At 44.2% G+C, this 19,662-nt stretch overlaps 1 protein-coding gene and 1 pseudogene across 1 annotated transcript; both read right to left on the bottom strand.

Moving 5' to 3' along the window:
* Positions 1 to 3,437: 3,437 nt before the first annotated feature.
* LOC127304699 (putative glutaredoxin-C14) lies at positions 3,438 to 4,044 on the bottom strand (annotated as a pseudogene).
* Positions 4,045 to 16,107: 12,063 nt separating this feature from the next.
* LOC127304701 (putative glutaredoxin-C14) lies at positions 16,108 to 16,654 on the bottom strand. The gene has a single exon (XM_051335308.2). The coding sequence runs from the start codon at positions 16,514 to 16,516 to the stop codon at positions 16,205 to 16,207; it is 312 nt and encodes a 103-aa protein (XP_051191268.1). The 5' UTR covers positions 16,517 to 16,654; the 3' UTR covers positions 16,108 to 16,204.
* Between the last annotated feature and the right edge of the window lie 3,008 nt (positions 16,655 to 19,662).

The raw sequence follows: 19,662 nt of genomic DNA on the forward strand, positions 1-19,662 counted from the left end.
CGGTATGCATTTAGGGTTCCAACCGAGGTTCCTGCAGGGAGCGGGGTGTTGTTGAGCACGGCTGTCCTAGCCGCAGCCCACTCTTCATCCGTGATGGTGTAGTCGCTGTCACGATTACTAGCGCTATTTTCGAAGCTCGCCCTTCTGCTGGAACGAGGCGTGCGGTCTCCGTCTCCTCCGTGCCTTGTATTTCCTGTGTTGTTGGCGACGTAGACCTGATGGTGTGCTGTTCTTCGGGTGGTTCTCGGGACGATGCTGCCGACGCTGTCTTCTCCTGACGAGTATCGGGCATTGCAGATGAACGGTGTGTCGCTTGATCCCAAACCGTGCCTGGCGTCACAGTTTGAGCAGTAGTAGGATGTTAGTTCTGAAGTCATGGGTTCGTCAGATCCCACCGACATTGAGGACGGTGAACGGGGAGTCGAAGGCGCGGGCGAGCCCATCGACTCTGCCAGGCCAGCCAATAGATCGGACGATGACGACGCACTAGGACTCATTGATCCGGAGGTGGGTGACTCTAGCAGCTGGAGGATTCCCTCTGCGTTGACGTTGTAGTGGACGCTGCCGATGGTCATCTCCATGTTTCCTTGCAGATCTGAGAAGTTCGAGTGAGAAGAATCGCTATGCGGGGTAAACTCGTAGGAGCCGAATCGGATCGGACTTCCCAGAGCTGGTGATGGCGAGGCCGATGAAGATGTCGACGACATGATCAGATATGCCGATGACTGATCTGGTGCCTGCAGGTTTCCCACAGACGGCGCCAATTGTCGGGGGTGTTCCTCGACAATGTCCTCCGATTGGGACTTAGGGTTGATGGAATCCTGCAAGCTGATACGAGGCATCGGTATACAGACAAACGGGGGGAGCGATTTACCCAGGTTCGGGGCCCTCGATGAGGTAAAACCCTTACGTCTTGCTTGTCTGTTCTTGATTATGAAGAAAATAGTGTTACAATGGGGTGCCGAATAGTTCGGCTGTGATCTCGTCGAGACAGCTAATCGCTAGGGTAACCTAGTTCTAAGCTCATGTTGGCTAAGATCGCTAAGATTGGTTGTCCCCTCGATAGCCCCTCTCCTGGCCTTTATATAGGTGGCCAGGTCCGAGAGGTTTAATCGAGTACGTGTAGGTTTACAATAGATCTATCTCTAATCTTTCCTTCTTCGGCTCTTTCCGTGTCTTGTACTTCAAGTAATCTTTCGCCGCACCGCCCTGGTGGCCCACCTTGCCATCGGGTACCTTCATGGGCCTCCACCTGGGCCGTATAGGGTAGAGCAATAGTGGTTACCCGAAGGGTAATGCCCACGTCATAGCTGGAAGAAAGATATCATATACAGTAACATATTACTTAGTATTGCATTGATAAGAACTAATCTTCCGTCTAGGATAGTAATTTGCCTTTCCAACTATATAATCTAGTTTGTAACCTTCCCTCCACCAATTTCCATTCTGCATTGGTACGTCTCCGATAATGTATCGGTATTCCCAAATAGTTGGTAGGAAATTGGCCTTGTCCGCAGCCAAATAAATCAGCATACAAAGCAACATGATCTTGGGCCTCGGCCAAAACAAAACAACTCGCTCTTATGGAAATTATTTTTCAGACCCGATAATTGCTCGAACGCTGAAAGAATTAACTTCAGGTTTCTTGCCTTTTCGATATCATGTTCCATAAAAATAATTGTGTCGTCGGCATATTGAAGAATGGACAATCCGCCATCCACTAGATGGGGAACAACCCCTTCAATTTGGCCTTCAAACTTTGCGTGTTAAATCATGATAGCGAGTATATCCGCAACTATATTAAATAGTATTGGCGATAATGGATCACCTTATCTCAGTCCCTTCTTGGTTTGAAAGTATTTACCAACATCATCATTGACTTTAATGGGAACACTTTCCCCGAGACAAAACTATGAATTAGAGCACGCCACTCTTCAGAAAAACCTTTCATTCTGAGAGTTTGTTGCAAGAAAGACCACTTCACCTTATCGTAGGCTTTTTCTAAGTCAATTTTTAATAAAACCCAATTCAACTTTTTTTCGATGTAGTTCGTGAACTGTTTCATGAAGGACAACCACCCCATCCAGGATGTTACACCCTTGCATAAAAAGCAGTTTGTGAAGGTCGAACTACATGGTCAGCCACCGTGTTCAGCCTAATTGTGGCAACCTTAGTGAAAATTTTAAAGCTAACATTAAGGAGACATATAGGCCGATATTGTTGAATCCTTTCTGCTTCATAAACCTTAGGCAGTAAAATGATCTCATCAAAGTTTAGGCGAAACAACTCATCAGCGAACAAATCTAGAAGATCAGACTTGATAACATCCCAAAAAGACTGATAAAACTCAGTTGGGAAGCCATCAGGGCCCGGGGCTTTGTTGTGTTCCATTTGGAAAACCGCCTTTCTTATTTCGTCCTCAGAATAAGGCGCAGTAAGAAAGTTATTTTCCTCATCAGAAACTTGGGAAATATCATATTTTCTAGCCTCATCCAGAGAGAAGTTTCCTTCCACTGTTGCGCCAAACAAACCTTTATAATAATTAGTAATATACGACTTAAGATGATCATGGCCTTCAATCGTGCTATCTTCTTGTACCAAAGAACGGATGAGTTTCTTCCTATGCCTGCCATTGGCAACACAATGGAAGTATCTTGTATTCGAATCTCCTTTAAGAATAAATTGAGCTTTAGATCGTTGGTACCATTTAAGCTCATCTTCTCGCAGAAGTTTTGCTATATCTGCATTGCATTGGCTTTTTAGCTCAATATCCTCTGCGGATAAAAGATGAACTTCTGAAATAGACTCGAGGTCATCTATGATAGATGTAAGTCGTTGTTTTTCTTTCTTAAGTAAACATGTTGTATGACGAGCCCAACCAGACAGGTGTTTGCGTAAGGCACGCATTTTATTGTTTCACCTCTGTATCGGGGAGCCATGTGCGACAGGTCTTTCCCAAATCCTTTTAACCATAACCTGAAAACCTTTCCGTTGTAGCCATCCGAGTTCAAATTTAAACCGGCAGGTAGACGGTGGTCTAGGTGTTCCAGTGGTCAATAGGATGGGAGCATGATCCGAAAAACCTACGATACGTTCTAGAGCACGTACTGTGACCATTGGAAATTTCAATTCCCAATCGGTGTTCATCAATACACGATCTAGTTTCTCGTGTGTAGTTTTCGGAAAACTATTTGCCCAAGTAAATTGTCTTCCAACTATTAACACCTCTCGTAAATCCAAGCTGTCAATGCCAATGTTTAGTGAAGAAAATGTCAATGCATGTTATCTCTAAATGACTAAGAACAACCTGGTAAAATGAAGATGGTCAATGCATCTACAAAATTTAGACATTAAATGTATGAATATATAATTCGCATTTTCTATATAACAACGGACTGTGAATACAATACATACGTATTGTTATGAACTGCCTCTTTGAAAAACAGTGAGAGTACATGTACAAAAATAAAGTCCGAGTTAAAACTTACACAAAGCATGCACGTAGCTCACTCTAGCGAGCAAGAAACCTCACAAAGAAACCTAGTAATTCTCGGAACAGGATGGAAAACCCTGCTCATCATAAACTAGGTCATTAGGTTATTCTAGGAAGGTATAAAATGCAGATATTTCACACTCTTTGACAAAATTTTATTTCCTTTGCTCGCCTATAGCCAGAGGGCGCCTGCGTTCCTCAGCATTGGGACCAGCTCGCCGGAGAGATGCAGAGACATGAGCCTGTTTGTCCCGCCGACAAGCTTCCCGCCGATGAACACACCGCCGGAACAGACGGGCCTTTCCCCAACATTTTGAGGAGAGCTCTCTCCATCTCCTTTTCCCTAGGGTCCTGGTCCAGCTCGTGCACAAGCGCATTGACACCGAGGTCACAGAAGAGCCGCGCCACGGCGTGGCACATGCAGCAGGAGCTCTGAGTGAAGACCACCACCGCACGCTCCGACGCCAGCTTCATCACACGGTCCATATCTGTCTTCTAATTGGTGATGTGTATGCGCTATAATTGAAGAAAACAGAAGGGGAACTTTGAAATGTGCTCTGAGTACAGCTATAGCTTGTTGTTGCTACCGGAAGAGGAAACTTGGATGGTTTGATAGAACAAGGGTTGGCTCCCTTTTATAGATGTGCAAAAGGTGTGTTTCTATCAACTAGTGCGTCCTTCACGAGTTGGAATCTCCGGTGCAAGTACGATCAGGAATTGTTTGGAAAAGACTAGTGTGATCTAGCTATCCATCTTTAACATCGTACACCAGTACTTTGGGTTTTTCTAGAGAAAACAAAACAAAGTTCTTAGCTATAGGCCCAGGCAAGACAGCATGCATACCTTTGGTTTTGGTTGAAAGCATATTGGTCTGGAGGAGATCAGATTGGATGATGCCTGGACCCGTCTCTTTTCATCAACAGGGCCCAAACACTACTGGAATAATTCCTTTGTGTTGACCTAGAGGAAATCCCATATGCATATGGTCATACATATGCCTATGGAAAGATCTTTTTCATATTAATTTGGCCGTTTAAGCTTTCACTACATGCATGTGCAAAATCTTGAGGATAACTAATTAAGAACTTCCAAGGAGTGGTCCATCTTTAGTTCAACAACTTTGTCAATAGATGTATATATATGTCGTGAATTGAATCGCGCGTAAAGGACTAATCTACTCGGAGTTATGTGCACACATTATAAGTTTCTCAGATATACTGTCATTAACACATGGTTGAGATCGACGGTTCAAAGAGTTCAATTATGTACTTTTTTAGATAGACACACAACAAAATAAAACCAAGTGAAAAATAGTATATATGATCATCAGTCCTCACGTAGATCACCGTACAGTCAGCATCGGCAGAAACTAATCACCCTAGCGAGAGAAATTGAAATATTCATACCATACCAGGGTGGTTGCTATTGGTTCATGTGTTCACATATACATCAACAAGTTGGTTTTTGCCCGGTTTTTCTTAATAAACAGGTCCACACTTTTCTAGATTAAAGCTCTTCCTCCTGCAACCTTCGTCCACCTCCCCCAACATAACCCTAGCCCACCTCCGCAAGGCGGTGCAGAGCCGCGCCACACCAAAGCGCCCGACGACCCTTCCCCAAGACCCCCCACTCTGCGCATCTCCCCTCTCGTTGCTCGGTCTGGGCCCGTCTGGGCCTGGATAGGCGGCAGGCGTTCATGCAGTTGCTCTCGTTGCTACTATGTCGGCCGTCGGCGGCGAGCGGAGGCACCCTTGGGCTACTTCCGCAACACTAAGGATGCCTGGGGGAGCTCTCCGGACTCCGGGCATGGTTGTGGTGGTCTCCTCCTTCACGAGAGGCGGTTGGCCGGTTTGCGGCTGGGTGTGGCGGCATCCCACATCTAGTTCCGGTGGCGAGATGGGGAGGCACGGCCGCCGGTGAAAACCGAGCTCTGATATCGGTCATGGTGAACGATGGAGACGTCTACGCGTCGTTACCTTGTTGAAGGCATCTCCATCATATCTGTTGTCTACTCACTCGTCCTGCTCTAGGGAAAACCCTCTTGGGGCATCGCCTTTGGAGCAACAGCGGGATGGTCGAGGAAAGAGGTGGTGTCGTGTGCATCTTCCGAGTCAATGTTTGTAAGTCTCAGTAGCGTGGCGCAGTGGGGCCTCGGTGGAAGATGTGGCTTGATGGACTCACGTAGCATGGGGATGTTGTATTGCGTCATAGCGGTGTCGACGGCAGGTCTAGCAAGGGCTATGCAGATCTCTGCTCTGAAGGTGGACCAGCGGCTGATGGGGGTGACTGCTGCTGAAGCAAGTGCATGAGGTGCTCATCGAGGGTCTACTAAACTGGATGTTTGCTCCTGTTTTGACCATAGGGTGAGTTAGTGAAGCCCCCAATATTTAGCTAATTGGGTGTGGTTTGTGTTTTTAGGGCATAAGGCCATGACTAGATGTTCTTCACCCATCGTTGGGCTTGTAGGTGTTGAATTATATGCGCTACAGCCTAGGTAGGAAGCCCACATAGCCTACAAAGCCTCAAATCTCAAGGGCCATTAGGATGGCAGCTTGGACTAGCTTTGGGGCCTAAAGGTAGTCTCGCATTGTTAGTTGGGATGGACTTGGAGTTGCTTATAAGGGTTGATGTTCTAGTCCTTGTAAGTGATTGAGAAGAGAAGAGTTCACGCGCACTCCTCCTTCTCCGTCGCTCGCCTCCCCTCGCCATGCATCGCACGCGTGTCGCCTTTTGTGACTCGAGTTCGAGTTCAAAACCGCTTTTGTGGAAGCCTAAAGTTTTGCTTGGTGCACCACCTGAGTTGGGTACATGTCAGCCTTGCGTGCCCTGACTTCCTATGCGTGGTGGTTCGATCGCCACTTCATTTCAAGGCTATACCAAAAGATGGGAGAGATAGAACATATCTAAAGTTCTCTACTCGTTTATGTCTCTCTCTCTCTAGCACAGTTCCTTTTGCTACACCGTCCTCTAGTCTTCCGCATCCTAGCGACTGCGTGCATAGCCCCTCGGGAGAGCATGCCTCTGAAAGCCCATCCGTCGAGATCCTGCACCACGACCCGGGAGATAAGGGTTTTGGGGAACGTCTGGACGCGACTGCTTGTTGTTGTTCGTCTTCTTTCCTCGTCGGCGTGTTGCTTCACTGATAGATCTGATGTCTCTCACAACACCATGTACGACATCAACAATAGCCGTTGCGATATTGCTATTGGAGCGACCTTCTCGGTCACGATGTATGTGCTTCTCATCTCAAATCTTGTGCTACTACTTATTCCATATTCAGATTTGCTTAGTTTGATGTGTATGGTTAAATATGTTAGCATTTCTGTGATGTTACTGTCGGTAATTAAACACACTCGAAAATTACCTAATAATCTAACATTAGGTATTGAGTGTTGGCTTCGGATTTTGTGATGTACCTTCTTAAGGATCTTTGTTGAATAAAATATAAATAAAGATCGTATGCATTTCTTCAATGCAGTAGCCGGGTCTCAACCTGCATTTCGAAAAAAAAGGCAGATGATCAGCATTGCATATGCTAGAAAACTGAAGATTGCATTCCGTGGCTGTGTAACTGTGAAGGGGTACTAATGATTTGCCATGGTGAAGTCACTGCGGAACGACAAGAAACCATGCCGACAATGATGCAGAATGCCCATACCGTACGGCCAGTGTATTGCTTGTATGGAACCAATTCCCTCGACCAGCTATAGCGCGGCTTGTTTCTGGGTAACCGGCGATGAGTCGCCACAGGTGCAGAGAATAGCATCGGCAGAGCTCTCAATCTTTCATCAGCCTATCTGTAGGTACCGAACCTGTCCAACTTGCCTGCTTTTGCTCTGAAGATTTAGCATCTTCGAATTTGAAAAAACCCCATCATCAGCAGCAGCCGCCCAGCTCGTACTACCTTCGTATAGGATTATAAGATCAGAGAGCTTTTTATATTGTTAGGGATTATAAAGCCTCTCTCATTTGTTATCTTAATCCGCGTGATGTAGTTTACTTTTTTTTCGCAATCTCCCAATTCATGTTGGTTCTTCTCCTAAGACTATCCACAATAGAAGTATTACAGGTAGTATCATGCATGTCATGTAGGCAAAAATGCTTATGTGGCACATCAATTAATGAGGAGAGAGGTATATCATAGGTAGATACCGTATCATGGCACGTAAAACTAGAAATTTTAGTGGCAAACACATCATGTACACATATTTGCATTGAGATTCTACAAAACATTAAATATGATGAAACTATGATACTGTACTAATTCATGATATTATGCATTGTAGGTGTTGTATCATAAACTAGTATCATATGTATGATACTAGTCTACGATACTTCCCATTGCTCTTTTTATCTCTCCTCTCATGCATTTGAAAACTATTGGTGCATGCAAGAATTAATTAGAATGAGTAATCGATCTTTTTGGTCTTAGCGAATTGGTTATCTGGTCTTATAATCCAATCCCATACAGAGACGTCACGATGCTGACGACGGTGCAATCCTCTCTCTTTTTTTGACGTCCTCGCCTGGATCATTCCTGCGGAGAGGGAGAGACGGAGAGGAGTAGATATGCTGCATGTGTGGCACCACACAGTTGCGAGTTGCAACATGTATGGTGTTGGAAGCACCTACAGAGAGTCAGGTATATTTGTATTATCAGATTCTCTTCATTTAATTTTTTCTTTAGTTTTAACGCATGACGTAAACAGTCAGGCATGTACGAATGAATATATGCTTGCTAAAGATTTCCGTATCCTTCAGATCTGCCTTGATACTCTTCACCTGGAAAGAAATTGCTAGTGTTCTGTTACTAGAGAAATGTCCATAGATCATCAAGAATCTCAATGGTTCTTTTAAGGGTTAATTATTGGTTTGCCACTACAGCCCGCGCAACACTTAGTTTTGCCACTAGAGCAGAATGGTTCTCAGTTTTGCCACTAGTATGTGTGCGACGGCTCGTTCCGTGAGCCTGCCGTTTCATTCAAGTCAAACGTCCATGACTCGGCTGTTTCAGGTGGGACCAGGCGGAGACGCGTTTGAAAAGAGGACCGTTGCTGGCCGTTTCACGTGGGACCCACAAGGTTTGGCTTTGGGCAGATGAGAAGGGTGTTTAAAAAAATGGTGAAAAATGAACAAACAAAAAAAGGGTGCGGCTGGGACTCGAACCCAAGACCGCTTTGTTTGGTAGCGTGAAGAATTGCTCTGGTAACCAGTGGGGCAGATGGAAAGATATTGAAAACCGAAAGGAAGAAATCTAACTATAGTTAGTTCTAGTTCGTGACTTGGTTTATGGTGTAAGGACGTATATGTTTGTTCTTTGTGTTTATGCACGCTGCTTAACCAAAAAAAAAGGGTGCGTCTTTGTTATTTGAAACATTACGTGTTTGTGGTTTAGGTTGGAAAAATAATCAAATAAAAAAGGGTGCATCTTTATATTCTTGCGGGGAAAAATGGTGCATTTATCTGATTTCAAGCATTGCGTGTTTGTGATTTTTTGTTTCATACTATGGGTACCCTACTTATAATACATCAAAGTTCATACTTGGATCCATGTTTGTGATTTCATGATTCATACACCCTTGATATATTACATCGAAATCATAGAAAACTAAGATATATGAGATGCAAATATTGGTAGCCAGATCATCACGCAAAATAACTTAGATAAATTCGATACATAAGATGCTTAGTTCCACCATTACACGGAAATAACTTAGATAGATAGATAAGTTGAGTGACACACGACTTGACACGACTCAACACGGAACCACATAGAAAATGAAAACGTAAAGCTAAAAAAACATGACGATCGAGAGGTTGACGAGAACACATCTTGGCCGCACCACCTGCCGCAGCACCTGCGCCGCACCACCGTCTTCACCGGCGTCTTCACTTGTTGTACGGGAGGCAGTGCATAGGTTTCCCGGAGAAGAAGATGGCGTCGCAATCGGTGAAGACGTTGTAGGTGGTGAAGAAGATTGACTCGCAGCCGCACCAGAAGACCTCACCGAGGAGGGCGTACGCGTCAAATCGGTTGGCGAAGGTGACCGTGAGCAGCTTGAGGGCGACGCCTTCACGAGACTCGTTGACGTAGTACATGACGGGCGAGCCCGGTGGGAGGTGGGAGAAGCCCTCGTCGAGGAAGTCTCGAGTGAGCTCGACCTCGGTCCTCCACCTCGACTTTGCCCACACACGGAGCGTCTTCTCGACGAGGACGTCCGCCGGATAGAGTAGCTCCGTCCTGGTGCGCGGACGGCGGAAGGTCGGTCCCGTGTACTGCATCTTCGGAGAGGCAGAGAGGCTCGCTTGGGTGCGTGGTGCTTTGGAGAGGGAGAGGAAGAGAGGCTCGCTCGGTTGGTGTGTGGGAGAGGAAGAGAGGCCCCTTATAAAGAGGTTGGCTCATAATTGGGTGGTTCCTAATGAATTAACGCGTGGCTAGCCGTCTTCCCAAATAATTAAGCGTATTGACGATGGCAAAACTGATGCCGCTGCATCGCTGCGAGAGCTGAGACGATGGCAACGCTGAGACGCTGCGTCGATGCATTAAAAGGCGTCGGCGAGTGAGGTACGTGGAAAGGGCCGTTGGCGTGGCGCCTGCATGGCGCATGCATGGCGCATGCATCGCAGGCCTAGACACGCGGGACGGCCCAACGGACATTTCAGTGTTCTTATAGCCCACCGTACGCGTGGAGAAAGGAACCAATGAGGTTGAAGAACGAGGGTGTCCATGGATCGGCCCCGAAACCTTCTAGAAGGCTAGATCGGACGGCTGGCGTTACCGCAGTGAACGGTCCACAATGCAAAACAGAGCAACCCACGGATCGGTCCGGTTTCCTTCTAGAAGAATAGGGTTAGCTGGTCAAAATTAGGCTTTGACCAAACTTGAAATAAGCATAAAAAAATCAAAAAAAATCAAAAAAATGGAAATCCTTCTCACATAGTCTTCTTATGTCATATAGTACCGATTCTAGTTGATAACCATGGTCTACATGCTGTTCAACAAAAAAACCATGTGTCTAATGTGATATCTCAAACACTGGGTACAAGTTCGAGGGTGAAGACAAGAGGTTTAGGGTTTGGAACATGAAAAGTTTCAAAAACCTCACCAAAGCTTCATTTTGGAGTGAATAACAAGGATCCATGCTTAGTTTTACAATTCCATGTTTAAAACTTGATAAAATGATGGTCAAAGGTAGGTTTGACTAAATTTGAGATGAGCATAAAAAATTCAAAAAAAATCAAAAAAATGGAAATCCTTCTCACATAGTCTTCTTATGTCATATAGTACCGATTCTAGTTGATAAACATGGTCTACATGCTGTTCAACAAAAAAACCATGTGTCTAATGTGATATCTCAAACACTGGGGTACAAGTTCGAGGGTGAAGACAAGAGGTTTAGGGTTTGGAACATGAAAAGTTTCAAAAACCTCACCAAAGCTTCATTTTGTAGTGAATAACAAGGATCCATGCTTAGTTTTACAATTCCATGTTTAAAACTTGATAAAATGATGGTCAAAGGTAGGTTTGACTAAATTTGAGATGAGCATAAAAATTCAAAAAAAATCAAAAAATGGAAATCCTTCTCACATAGTCTTCTTATGTCATATACTACCCATTCTAGTTGATAAACATGGTCTACATGCTGTTCAACAAAAAAACCATGTGTCTAATGTGATATCTCAAACACTGGGGTACAAGTTCGAGGGTGAAGACAAGAGGTTTAGGGTTTGGAACATGAAAAGTTTCAAAAACCTCACCAAAGCTTCATTTTGTAGTGAATAACAAGGATCCATGCTTAGTTTTACAATTCCATGTTTAAAACTTGATAAAATGATGGTCAAAGTTAGGTTTGACTAAATTTGAGATGAGCATAAAAAATTCAAAAAAAATCAAAAAAATGGAAATCCTTCTCACATAGTCTTCTTATGTCATATACTACCCATTCTAGTTGATAAACATGGTCTACATGCTGTTCAACAAAAAAACCATGTGTCTAATGTGATATCTCAAACACTGGGGTACAAGTTCGAGGGTGAAGACAAGAGGTTTAGGGTTTGGAACATGAAAAGTTTCAAAAACCTCACCAAAGCTTCATTTTGGAGTGAATAACAAGGATCCATGCTTAGTTTTACAATTCCATGTTTAAAACTTGATAAAATGATGGTCAAAGTTAGGTTTGACTAAATTTGAGATGAGCATAAAAAATTCAAAAAAAATCAAAAAAATGGAAATCCTTCTCACATAGTCTTCTTACATGGAATTGATGTGTTGTGAACTTATTTGGCCAATTTAGACAAGATCAAAAAAACTTGCTTAGAAATGAGGCCATTTACCCTACCTTTGGAGCTCTTTTTTAGCACATTTTGACATGAGTTTCTCAAAACATGTAATCTCATCATTCCAACATCATTCAAACATAGTTCAAACATGTACTCCAATAATTCCAACATCATTTTGGGAATGTATCTGCCTCTTTTTGCTTGGCCACATTTCTATGCATAATTTTGGGAATACTTCAGAATGATTATTCAGAAGCATGTCACATTTTGGGAAATCATTGAAGAAAGCTTTAATCCATGTATTTGCCTGCAATTCCTCCACCCATGCCCAAGCTTCTGCACTGTCCACTTTCATTTTTTCCATATTTCTTTCCCAAGTTGGAATATTTGTAGACCTTGCAACTGCCCATAGATCATTCGTCAGAGTTTGCCCGTTGTGTTTCTTGTGAAAATTCTGGTAAACGTGTCTCACACAGTGCCTATGTTCTGAATCAGGGAAAACTTTCTTCACTGCATTGATGAGGCCCTGTAATATAGAGACAATGTTAATCAGAGAATATTCTTGTGAATATGGCAGGTCGACTGAAAAGTTAATTATGCCCAAGCCCAATATAGAGAATATTCTTTTCCCTTTTCTGGCTAGACACTACAGATCAAACTCAAGGACTTGTCTACATGTGTTCAGCTAGTGTGCCTTCTGTTCAGCTCGTGTGCTGATGCCATTGTGCTGCATTCTATAAATGGCATCCATCTACTGAACCAGAAATGCAAACAAAGATGGACAATGCCATGAGTTGGAGGAGGAGCACTGGCTCTACTGGTGCCTCTGGCTCCAGAGATGCCTCTCTGTCCAGAAGTGCTTCCATGGCTAGGGCAGACAAGCACTTGCTAGTTTATCGTAGGAGAACCTTGGAAGAGAGGGAAGCTGCTGCTGCAAAGCGCAGGGAGGAGGAAGAAGCTGCTGCTAGGCTGAGGGAAGAGCAACAAGCAGCTGTTACCCTGAACCAGCTAGGTGAGTGCTTTAGGACTACACAGGTCATCCAACTTCCAACAGACAGACCAAAACCTACTCCCAAACCGAGAAGGTACCATGTGTCACCAAATCTTGAAGAAAAGGTGAAGGCTGGAGTTATGTTGTGCTGGCTGAAGAAGGGCATGAAGAAGATGAAAGAGGCACTGAAGATTGGTAGAGGCAAGGACAAGGGCCAAGTTTATCATAGGAAAGGTTAAGGGTTAAAGCATGGCATGTAGTTTGTTGCTGTTTCAGTCATGTAGTTTGTCTGAATAAGAATGTAAGGCCGTCGCCGCCACTAGCCATTTCGTCGAGCAGGTGGAGGGCGTACTGGCGGAACGAGCGACTACGTCGCAAGACGGTGGGGCAGAGCAGGTGCTCCTGGAGGTGGTGGCGGAGGAGAAGGTGTCCACGCGGGACGGCCGCGCGGCGGCGCAGGTGGTGGCGTCGCAGGTGGTGCAGGCAGGGGCGCGGATGGTGGTGGGTGCAGTGGATCGGTGTGTGGCTGTGTGGCGGGAGCAGGGGTAGTTCGGTCTTCACGTACACCTATTTGTCATTGTGCGGTCCTACCTGTAAGATCCGGCCCCACTTTCAGTAACGGCAAGAGACGGAAACGTTTGAAGCCTGGCCGTTTGGCCTCGATGGAGCAGCTGCGCCAGAAGCGGTGGCAAAACTGAGCACCATTCTGTTCTAGTGGCAAAACTGAGTCATGCGCGGACAGTAGTGGCAAACCAATAATTAACCCTTCTTTTAATTCTTGGCTCCTCGCCTTCTCGAGGGCTAGGCTTGGCTTCTACGACAAGCGTGTAGTGCAGTTTTTTTTCGAACCATGCAGGAGATCTGCATGTATATTAGAAGAGGGAAAAACTGACCATAGCCCATTAAGTTTCAGATACAACAACCATACAACAATTAGAACAAAGTCACTTGAAGTGTATTATCCCCATTGTATGAGGGGTTCTCTGTGACTATATTTACCTCCTTGTACTCCAAGCCATGTGTTCTATATATTTTCCCATTGGGCTAGGCAATAGAGATAATTTGCATCTATGTCAATGGCGATGATGGATGCGAACAACAATGGTTGAAGAGTCTCCGTAGGCTCAATATGTGTTATGTTGTGGAATATATTGTCTTACGCCGGGTCCCACTCAAGCCTTACTTGACGTGTTGACAATGTCAAATCAAGTTAACGGTAGTCCAAGCAAGAACATCATGGTCAATAGGTCACTAAGAAAACATTTTAAAAAGTCAAGTATATATGAAGATTCAAGTAAAGAAGCCCAAGTGAGGAACCCCACCAAGAACCAAGTGAAGAACCCCACCAAGAACCAAGTGAAAATCCCATCAAGTAGAAGGGAATGTGGGCTAGTCTATCATGAACCAAACAATGCATCCCCTCGTCCATCATGGATTCATGGACCAAAGATTACCAGCACTGCTCTTCCACCTCCACATTTACAAGGATAGTCTTGGTTATCTGTTAAGGAGCACGAGGCTATAATTTCCCCCCATCCTCATGGGGTGAGTAACAACTCACTCCCACTTGAATGGATTCAAGGGGAGGGTGCTAGAGCTCCAAGACCAGTTTGGAGAGCCTAGTACCGAATTTGAGAAGACCAGTTCTGCCGAACTGAAGTTGCAGGAGAGTGATTAGGAGTCATATTTGGGAATGTCAGCTCGTCCCAAACCTTCTACCTAGCCTCCCCAACGCCTTCCTAACATCGGAGTAGGCTGCACTCCAGCAAGGCATCTAAACTTACTCAAGATAGCATTGGAATTGTCTCTTACGATGACATTTACCATAAAGCCATCATACATGCTCTTACTCGGATTGCATCTTTACTACCAGTTGTGGTGTAGTTTCTACAACTTCAACAGTGGCTTCTTCGATAAGGGATTCATCCGCTTGTTGAAAGCAAGCGAAGCCAAGAAAGCTATATGGCCCCATCAAAGCAAGCCTATAGCGAGGACAATAAGGCAGTACCTCTCTCACTCCAACGGCAGCAAGAAGCGGACTTTCCAACAACCAAGAGGATGCCATAGTGGAGGATATCAAGAGTGGAGCAATGAACATCACTCTGAGCTTCTCCGGAGTCATCTTGCTCCTAAAGGTCCTCAAAGAAGTGAACCCCAATAAGACGTCATCTCGCCAAGAAGTTCTGACCGTTATAGTCCTTGAGGAAACCGAAGTCCTGTTGATGGTACCAAACTATGTGTGTACCAGCATGTTAGAACTCCAAACACGGGGTGTTGTAGCAAGTGGCTCTTTCCCCCACAAAAATGACTCGAGGTTGAATATCGATCACAGGGACTTTGCGAGCCTCGACCCTCCTTCTCCCTCTTCAGGAAATACCTACAAACCAATAAGAAGTTGATTTGTGTCTCCAACTTAGTCATGGTGGTTCTCAGACAACACGATGTATTAGAATGAGATGACAACATTAGGTAAGTATAGAAAACAATAAATTTAGATGAAGTAAATGATTTTGTATTTTTGGAATGTTTATTCTAAATGTGTTCTCATGATAAGAAGTTGACCGGGTTCATGGGTTCAGTTGACCATTTTCTCTCTCATAAACATGGTGGCGCAAATATAGCACTTCTAAACAAGATAATTCCAATGCAATTTATGTGTCGTGTTTGATTCGTATTTATATGGGCATCATGTACTAATGTAGGGATGATACAACACACTATAATGTGATGGCGAAGAGTATTGCATTAAGTGTTGACATGATGTTTTTATTGACTCGTGCACTACCTTGAACAAGCGAGACCGTGTTTGTTGTCACTAGATGGATCTATAGTACAACACATCCCATTATATCTTATGAGGAAGACATAGAAATTAAAGGTAAAAAATATAGTAGCTCCCAAATTTTCGGTCACTATGAAGTTGCTTACTAGTAGTCTACTCCAACTAACACACATGTCTACCTCACCTGTAATCTTGAGACTCGGCCCTTAATTGGCAGATGCAGATGTTTAATGAAGAAAATGTCAATGCATGTGTTATCTCCAAAAATAACTAAGAATAACCTTGTAAAATGAAGATGGCCAATGCATCTACAAAATTGAAACGTTAAATGTATGAATATTATTCATTTGCTATATAACAATGAACTGTGAATACATATATTGTTATTAAGGGCCTCTTTGAAAAACATTGAGAATACACGTACAAAAATAAAGTGTGAGTTACTACTTGCATAAAGCATGCAGGTATCTCACTCCTAGGGAGCAAGAAACCTCTTGTTACTGTCTGCTTCACAAAGGAACCTAGTCATTCTCGGGACAGGATGAAAAACCCTGCTCGGCATAAACTAGGTCATTAGGTTATTCTAGGAAAGTATAAAATGCAGATACTTCACAGTCTTTGACAAAATTTTATTTCCGAGTGGAAACCCTTTGCTGGCCTATAGCCAGAGGGCGCCTGCATTCCTCAGCATTGGGACCAGCTCGCCGCTGAGATGCAGAGACATGAGCCTGTTTGTCCCGCCGACAAGCTTCCCGCCGATGAACACCACCGGAACAGACGGGCTTTTCCCAAGCATTTTGAGGAGAGCTCTCTCCATCTCCTTTCCCCTAGGGTCCTGGTCTAGCTCGTGCACAAGCGCATTGACACCGAGGTCACAGAAGAGTCGTGCCACGGTGTGGCACATGCAGCAGGAGCTCAGGGTGAAGACCACGACCGCACGCTCTGACGCCAGCTTCATCACACGGTCCATATCTGCTTTCTAATATATATGTCGTGTCTGTGAACAGATCGATCTCTAAGCGTTCTTGGCTTGAAGAGGATAGCTATAGCTTGTTATTGCTGCCTTGCAGACCTTGTACCGAAGAGGAAACTTGGATGGTTTGATAGCACAAATGGTGGCTCCCTTTTATAGAGGTGCAAAGGTGTGTTTATATCCAACAGGGCGAGTTAGAATCTTCTGGCGCAAGTACGATCGGGAATTGTTTGGAAAAGACCAGTGCCAATTGTGCAAGAGTACTTTGGATTTTTCTAGAAAAAAATGAAACCTCCTAGCTATATAGGGCCATGCACACATTTGCATGCCATTGGTTTCGTCTGAAAGTAGTGTATTGGTATGCAAGAGATCAGATTGGATAATGTCTGCATCCGTCCTTTCATCACCAGGAACCAAATAAACACTACTGGAATAATTCCTTTGTGTTCAACAAGAGGAGATCTCATATATATGGTCCTTTTGATATCCATTTGGCCCTTTAAGCTTGCAATACATGCATGCAACTTGATCTTAAAGACAACTAATAGAGCTTCCAGGGAGTGGTCGATTGACTACTGCAACTTTCTAAGAGTCAGCTATGCATATAACTGTGAATTACATGCACGTAAAGGACTAAATTCGGCGTTTTGTGCACAGAGTTATAAGTTTCTCATGTATAGCCTTCTATATATTGTTGAGATTGAGGGCCCAAAATGTCCAAGTTTGATATTGCCATTTTATTTAGACTTCACCCCCGTGACTAATGTAATGTCCAACCATCCGCGTCTCAAAATCGCTTACTTTGCCCCCTCTGTGTCAATTTTGTAGCAGAATTAATGGTCATGCCGAAAGAAGAAAGTTGAGCCAGCTTAAACTGAGCTTTTGTGGAGAAGTTAAATATACAAGAATAGATTGAAGAAAAAACAAGATTAATCAGGCAAATTTTGGGAGAATGTGAAAAATCAAGTGGAAATAGAGTTTGAAGAATGCAAATTCATCAATGTATTAAGAAAATCATCATAAATTTGGTGGTAGAAATAAATAGTAGCATTTCAAAACTACTATAAAATCATGTTATTTGGTCAAGGACGTAAGTCCAAGGAATCATTAAATGAGATATATTAATTTCAAGTTATTCAAAGGTTGGTAGTTTATTTCAAACTTTTAGTAGCTTCTCTGACTATTTAATTGCATTTTATGTTCTATGAAAAAAAATCACTTAGGTTTTTTTAAAAATTTGTAGGTACTTTGTTTACCATTTGAACTATCTTTTTAAAGAAAACAATGCAAAGATGGGAGCCACATTAGATAAAACGTTGCCTTCTTGGTGCATGTGCGCAAAGGATTGAATATTAAGCTCGAATCATAGTTCAGGAGGCAATGTTAGACACACACACACGCCGCGCGCGCGCACACACACAACTTGCTTCTCTGGCCATGTCTAAGGACAAAATAAAATGCAAGTGAAGTATAGTAGAGATGCTCCTCACATAAATCACCTTACCATCAGCGTCGCCAAAAATAAAGCACCTTACCAAAAAAAAAATCAAACACAAACATACCATACCATTGCTATTTATTCATGTATTTATCCAGTTATCCTTTTTTTTTGCGAAAAAATCCACCGATCTATTAATAACCATCAACGGTAGTACAAATAGACCAAAAAGTAAAGAAAATTACAAATTGACACTCAGACCACCTAGCGATGACTACAGACACTAGCATGAGCCGAAGACGCGCCGCTGTCCTCACCCCTCCATCACCAGAGCCGGGCAAAGCTTGTCGTAGTAGAGCTTGTTGTAGTAGACAGAAGGGAAGTAGTCGAGCTAAGGTTCCAAAGGACCAGCGCACCAGAGCAGCAACCATCGCCAACGATGAAAACCGTAGATCGGAAGAGGCTGCATGAAATCACACCAACAAACATGAAAACCGACCGGATCCCAGGAGATCCGACGGGCACACAACTCCACGCGCCCTTCGTCAGCGCTAGATACACCACCAAAGCGAGGATAGGGCGGGGAGGACTTTATTCTGACTTCAGGATGTAGCCGCCGCCTCACCATCCCAAAAAAGATACTTAAAAGCAAACTAAATTAAGAACGGAAACTCCCGCCAGCGAAGGGCCGTGGTCCACCACGCCTGCAAGGCCCTAAGGCCATGGAGACGAAGCGGACCGATGGTATCGCCGGCGAGGAGGATGGAACCCTAGATGGGTTTGTGGCTTCCGCTGACTGTATCTTTTCCAGGTACATTCCCGGTTATCCTTGATAAATAGGTTTAGGCTTTTCTACTTAACTGAAAGGCAGTGGTCCTGACAGTTTCACTGAAGTATATAGATGATCAGCACTACATATGCTAGAAAACTGAAGGTTGCATTCGGTGGCTGTGCAACTGCAAAGCGATTGTTAAGATTTGCCCTCGTGAAGTCCCTCAACTTTCCACCAGCCTGAAAAATTCCACTCAAACTCTGCGGAACGACAAGAACAGTGTGAACAACGATGCAGAATGCCCATACGGTACGGTCAGTGCTTTGGTTGATAAGGAACCGATTCCGATCGACAAGCTAGCACAGCTCTTTTACTGGGTAACCGGCTGTGAGTCGCCACAGGTTCAGAGAATAGCATCAGAAGAGCTCTCAATCTCTCATCAGCCTTATCTGTAGGTACAGAATTTGTCCAACTTGCCTGCTTTCCCTCTGAAGATTTAGCTGCTTCTGCTTTGCGAAACCCCCCATCATCATCAGCAGCCTGGTCGTATCAGATATGAGGCGTGGCGATACCGACGACGGCGCAATCCTTGCTTTTCCTTAGACAATTGACATCCTCACCGAATCGGTCAGCTCTGATGAAGGAAGGAAAGTTCAGAGAGCGAGAGAGGGATGCTGCATGTGGCACCACCCAGTTGCTACATGTTGCAAGCATCTACAGAAAGTCCGCTTTTTTTATTTATTTTCTCCAGTTTTAATGCATGACGCAAATGGGCCGGCGCGTACGAAAGGATATATATGTCCTAGTAGAGATTTCGTTATCCTAATATCCTATAGATCAGCCATGATACTCTTCGCCTGGAAAGAAAAGGCTAGTGTTCTGTTACTAGAGCAATCTGCCAATCTCCATAGCTCCTCAAGAATCTTATTATGG

Source organism: Lolium perenne, chromosome 5 (assembly GCF_019359855.2).
Source record: "Lolium perenne isolate Kyuss_39 chromosome 5, Kyuss_2.0, whole genome shotgun sequence".
In the NCBI taxonomy this organism is placed as follows: Eukaryota; Viridiplantae; Streptophyta; class Magnoliopsida; order Poales; family Poaceae; genus Lolium; species Lolium perenne.